At 24.0% G+C, this 6,362-nt stretch overlaps 1 protein-coding gene across 7 annotated transcripts; it reads left to right on the top strand.

The window, feature by feature from the left end:
* The first annotated feature begins 1,489 nt into the window (after positions 1 to 1,489).
* LOC126906178 (vacuolar protein sorting-associated protein 72 homolog) lies at positions 1,490 to 6,340 on the top strand. 7 transcript variants are annotated; one of them, XM_050686524.1, is made up of 5 exons: positions 1,492 to 2,125; positions 2,333 to 2,478; positions 3,188 to 3,461; positions 4,036 to 4,286; positions 5,658 to 6,340. In XM_050686524.1, exons 4-5 carry the CDS (start codon positions 4,039 to 4,041, stop codon positions 6,331 to 6,333), a joined length of 924 nt encoding a protein of 307 aa, XP_050542481.1. In that variant the 5' UTR covers positions 1,492 to 2,125; positions 2,333 to 2,478; positions 3,188 to 3,461; positions 4,036 to 4,038; the 3' UTR covers positions 6,334 to 6,340. The 7 variants fall into 7 exon arrangements, with proteins under 7 accessions (XP_050542483.1, XP_050542481.1, XP_050542478.1 ...); XM_050686521.1 differs by having other exon boundaries at positions 2,333 to 2,898; positions 2,980 to 3,461; XM_050686522.1 differs by having other exon boundaries at positions 2,333 to 3,119.
* Positions 6,341 to 6,362: the final 22 nt, after the last annotated feature.

The following is a 6,362-nucleotide window of genomic DNA, read 5'->3' as shown; positions in this document are numbered from 1 at the left end:
ATTAAATTGAAGTTTGATTAATTGGCGGCAGTAAAAAATGTATCAATTATTTTATTTCAAAGTCTTTACTTTCTCAATAATGATAAACAAAATATTAATCTTGTTTTAAATTTGATTAATTATAAAAATTTGATTAAAACTAAAAATGCTTTATTGTATCTCATTAATAATTTGAAACAAGTATAAATAATTTTTTATATAAATGAATTAAAAAAAACAACATAAAAATCAGTCAATGGATATTTTTTGTTAAAATGTACAACAAAAAATTACCAATTAATATCAACTTTTTTTCAACACTTACAGTATTATAAACTCATAGTAGTGTTTTCGAATAAGAAGTTTAAAATTATCTATAATTTTGGATAATTCTTTCTTATATTTTGTGATAAACTTTGTTTTTTATTTTTCATTATAGTTTATTAGGTTGTACTTTTGGCAGTTATAAGAACAGTGTTGAATTCAAAAAATTTTTATAGGGTAACTGTAATTGGTACAAGCAAAAAAAATAATTTTTTCCCATATTTTTATAAAATTATTACAAAAATAAAGGTAAAAAAAAATTATTTAAATTTTAAACTGAAAATTAAACGAGACGTCAACTCTCAAAAATAGGTATATTATCATCGACATTCTAAGATTACTAAGTGCTATCAAAGTACCATGGGGTCTGGAGCACCTTTCTCTTGAAATATACCAGAAATCAACAATGTATGAGAAAATTTCAATGAAATTTACTTATTAAAACCTTCAAAACTTTATAATTTAAGAAAATTGTACGAGCCTTAGAATATTAAATTATGAATGCATCAAAGCTTTTATGGATTTTTGTATTATTTAAAATATTTTCAGGTATATAATTTAATTTTAACAAATTTTTTTAATATTCTAGTAAAAACTAAAAAAATTGTGAAACAAAAATAATGTTAGTTTTAAAATTAGTTGTCCTAAAAAACACATTAGAATAAGGAAAATGTGCACATGACCAGTGTAAAAACATCGGCTATTTTTTTTTTTTTTCTAAAAGTCAATGTTTTTGACATATGACCTTTTATCGTTTAATAATATTTGTGATAAAATTGGTGCAACTGGATATGCATTAGAAAAAGTAAATAAAACATTATTAATATCTTAATAATCATTTATTTCAAATTATTCATTTATTTAAATTTGCTATCAATACAAATATTCTAAAAGTTGTAGTTCATAGATGAAAGTTAATTCATACAATTAAATGCATTCAATTATGTACAATAAATAAACAACACATCTTTAGATCAAATAGACAAATTAATTTATGAAATATTTATATTGTAATTAACTTAAACCTATATAAGTGGTAATTAATTATTCATTATTAAAAAAAATTATAATTTAATTTGATAATGAATTTATTAGCTCAACTCAGTTTAGTGAGTAATTAAATTAGCATAAAAAAAATAGTTTCACAACTTTTATGGGAAATATCCAAGGAGGGAGAGTAATTTTGAAAAAGATTTACATTCTGTCATTCTGTTTCCAGTTTGTCAAGTTAACTGTTTTTTAGTAACATACAGTGTGTGTCAATAAGTTGGAAAACGCCTGTTTTATATAGCCGTTTTTGATTTTTTAAATATTTTTGAATTTTTTTATAGGGGTTAATTGATTACTTAAATGACTCATTTACGATTAAAACAATAATACAGGATATTTCTTTTAACGCTAGCCACTAGATTTCTTTTAAAATAATGATTTTTTTAAAATGTTATTTGGATTTTATTAGTTACATATTTATAGCCTACATAATACCTTGGTCAATTATTGGTTTTTCAATAAAGTATGCAGTCGGTAAAGTATTGTCTAAAGTATTATTAATAAATATATCGCGATCATCTAATTTTCAAAGTCATTCCAATATAACTTTATATAACTAAAAATATCAACATTCACTATTTTATTACAATTGAAATTTTTTAATACATTTCTCTTTATTACTGGCATTGAGGTGAATTTTTCAAAACTATGGCGCTGATAGCTTCAATTAAATATATTTTATGATCTTTAAACGTATCGTTTAGTAAAATCGTGGCCAGTAATAAAAAAACAAATACACGTCAGAGTAAAACTAGTAACTTTAGCTGCACAAGTAAGTTAAAAAATTATTTAAATGTTGAAATATATGTTTTAAACAAACATGTGGATGTGAACAAAATCCACATTTTTGGCGAATTTGAACGTATTTTAGTTCTCATAATTAACAATAATATATTGATTTATATGAAATATTGATGAATAGCATAAAGAAATTCTACAAAAAATAAGCAAATAATAAAATATATCTGTTATCAAAAAGGTACTATATGAGCTCTCTAGCTTGCACAATCGAATGTTGATTTAATCACTGGGACTACTAAAAATTATCTAAATATAACGAAAAATCATCCAACATCTTGTTAGCGATTTTCAATTGGCCATCGACATTATCAAATAAATTGAACCGTATGTTTTCTAAAGATAATTTCATTAGTTTTTGGTACAAAAATTTTAACTTTTACTTGAAACTGTACCTTCAAGTTTTAAGATGCGGTGTTCATGCCATGACAGTTACGGTCGTATTGCCTGATAATTTTTTTCAGTAATAAATGTTTCAAGGTATTATTTTATAAAACCTTTTAGTTTGCCTAAACACATAGGCTGATCACTGATGTCGGGAAGGGTCGTTTTTGTCGGAATGACAATCCCATTTATTAACTCCAATATAAATAACACTAAACTTTTTATTTAAAAAAAATTTAGATGTATTAATAAGTTCAGTCGAGTTGGAAACTGATGTTTCAATTGCATTTTGAATTTGGTGAACTAGTAAAAAATTCTACATCTATGCTGTATACATCTAGTTGCTTACGGTCTTTGACCCTTGTTAATATCATTAATTTTTGACAATGTTTCGGCACAAGGCCTATGAATTATACATTAATAAATAATACATAAATTTTGTAGTTATCTCCTATATATTAAATCGGAAATGAAATGAAATAAGTCAGGAAGGCCGGATCGTAGGCTAGAAAATTCCTTCCCGAACACTGCTAAACAATACACATTGGATTTATTATTTTTTCGCAATATTTTCACAAAATCTAGTGCGAAAAAATGGTTTTAGCTATGCTAGCTAGTACTAATACTAATTCAATACAACGAAATATTTTAGGTAAAAATGTGGCACCCTCTAGCGGTGGATAGTTACAATATTCAATCGGTAACCGATAGTAACTACCAGTGTTTGTATGTGATAAGAAATTACTCCAAAGGGAATTACTTACTTCAAGTCATTTTCATTTTTGTATATATAAAGAAGTATAGTCGATGAATCGCATTTATGAAAGTAGTGACTAATTTTTAATTGACATAATTAAAGAAGATCTAGAATATCATTGACAATTATTTCTACTATAAAGTTTTAAGTAATTAATTACATCATATCAGTATGTATATCAAATAATATTGTTATAAGTTATAACTTCAAAAAAAAAATCAATTTTATTAGAAATGAAGTATAAATAATGACAATTAAAAAATGATAAACAATAATAAATTAACCTTATATATATATATATATTATATAACCTTATATATAATAGTTTTACCTAACAATGGTTTAAAGGATATTATTTTTCTATGATTCCTATGAAAGACCAGTTTTTCTTTAATTTAAACACATTACATTTAAAGTATAAAATAACTATACATTATTAAATTTTTATATATTTCTTATTTCAATTTAAGCATAGTTATTAAAATGTTTTACACCGAACAGTCATAAAATTATAAAATCAAATCAAAGAAAATATGCATCAGATCTATGATTAATATTTCTAACAATGTAAATAATAATAGATAGCTGTAAATTTTTAATTATTATGTGTTACAATTAAATAATTATTTTTTTTTAAATATTTGTCATTAAATAGACTATTTTAACAAATACTATTATATTCAAAATATTATTTTATGTTATGTTTAAGTACTATCTTTTATACTTATAAAAATATTTATTAGATTATGGCTGCTACTAGAGAACGTCGAGCTAATGCAGGTAATAAATTAGCACGTTTGTTAGATGAGGAAGAAGAAGATGATTTCTATAAAACTACATATGGAGGCTTTGAAGAAGAGGAGCAAGATAACGATTTTCAATTTGTAGACGATGATGCTCCTGATGAAGTTGATTCGGACTTTAGTATTGATGAAAATGATGAAGTAATATCTGATAATGAAGATGATGAAAAGCCTCAAAAAAAAATTAACAGGTTAATTATAAATTCAAGCAAGGATGGGCATTAATTTGTTCATTTTATAGAATTATAATTGTGTAAAAATTACAATGTGTTACAATTAATGTAATAATAATGAAAAATATTTTCAAATATTATTTTAACACTATAATATAAAATATGAAGATTACAGTCCATTTTGATACTTAGGATAGTAATTTATAAATTAGTTTTTAGTATAATATACCATTTCCAAAATTAACTTATCTTAATAAGTTACAAAAAAACGTGTTAAATTACCCATCTTTGTATTCATAGACTGTATAATTATTTGTTTTTATGTATTAAATCAAGGAATAACACTTATTAATTATACAATCTAGTGACTAGACTGTATCAGTGATTTATTCAATTTCATAGAGGATGTAACATGCCCTATGCAAATAAAAAAAAAATATTTATTATTAGTAATTATTTTTATTATGTGGTGTTTTGACCTCCCTTGAACACACTCTCAAACTGTATCCTGTGCAATAATTGGGTGAATTTATGGTATTGTAACCTATTAATAAATTTCCCTAAAGAATTTCAATATAATTTATTTATAACTTACTTAATATATTTTTATTAAGTGACTTTTAAATTAGTTAATTTGATTAATTGGAGGGTATTAGAAAATTGACATCATTTTTCTACTAATAATTAACGTACTAATAAGATAAGGTATATTGTTAACTATATTTTCTCATAGTTTAAAATCATAACTTTATTTCTCAAAAATTATTAAATTGAAAAATGGTAGGTATTTAATAAAATTAATTTTTCATGTTAAATAATGAATTGCATTTGGTTTATCATAAAAAATATTTATAATAAATAAATCAAGTCACATTTTTTGTTTAATGAAAAAAGTTCATTTGATTTTATTAAAAAATATATACAAGGTGTTCAGTAAGTCAGGAAACGGAAAATTGTTTGTAACAATGAGAACAATAGAAACCCGTTTCCTGACTTACTGAACACCCTGTATATACTATTTTTAGTATTGTAAATTAGAATTGAATGTTTATTATTAATAAAATTGAAGTCATAATGAAATTGTGTATTTTGAAAGTACATTTTTCTAATAGTGCCCTTGATAATGTTATTTCATGATCCTAAAATATTTTTTGACTTTAAATTCATATTTAAAATTATGTAAGTTATATTTGTATTTCAATTGCTTTCTATGAAAATTTCTAAATAAATGTGAACAATTAATGAAAAATATAATTTTTTTAATTGATTACTTCATGACACAATTGTTTATTTCAAAGTTATTTATTAAACTAAGTTTAATCAGAGTATTTAAATTAAAATATTATTTATTAGTAAAAGAAATAACATCAACTATCCTATCATTTACAGATACCAAGAGCCAAAAGCTCCCAAACCAGTTCTGCCAAAAGAGTCTTTGAAAAGGAAACGTTCTCGAACTGAAAAAGTTGCTGAAACCTCTTATGAACGTAAATCTATAAGACAATCTACTGCAGTGAAGTCTAAAGAAACTATAGAACGTATAAAAGAACGACGGCGTAAGAAAAAACGTGCAAAACCACCAACCCAAGAAGAAATGCCTACTCAACAAGAGTTGTTAGAAGAAGCTAAAGAAACTGAGTTGGAAAATTTAAAATCTCTAGAAAAGTTTGAAAAATTAGAGTTAGCTAAAAAACAAACACGTGTAAAACAACATGTATTTTACACGGCTACTATTAAGTTTCGAAGCAGAGCAGTTCCTGCTCAAATTTTAGATGAAGAAACAATTAATATTGAGACTGATGATCAAGATGTGAAACGAGATAATCGAGATTATGTTGAATGTACTACACTTACGGTTAATGATTATGAAGAGGCTAAACGTTTATTTCCAACTAAATTGTCTGTACCTCCAAAACCACATAGAAAATGTTTATTCACGGGAGATTATGCTAGATATGTTGATCCTCTAACGGGACATCCTTACAAAAATCAAAAAATATTTTCTATTTTGAGATCTGTGTACTCTATTCATTTAGATGAGGTACTTAATCAAAATCAAACTTAAATATTTATACTATTAACTTTTAATTTTAT

The sequence above is a fragment of the Daktulosphaira vitifoliae genome, unplaced genomic scaffold (genome assembly GCF_025091365.1).
Source record: "Daktulosphaira vitifoliae isolate Bord-2020 unplaced genomic scaffold, ASM2509136v1 Scaffold_4, whole genome shotgun sequence".
Classification (NCBI taxonomy): Eukaryota; Metazoa; Arthropoda; class Insecta; order Hemiptera; family Phylloxeridae; genus Daktulosphaira; species Daktulosphaira vitifoliae.
Note: the sequence above shows the minus strand (reverse complement) of the source record. Positions and strands in the feature narration are given on the sequence as shown.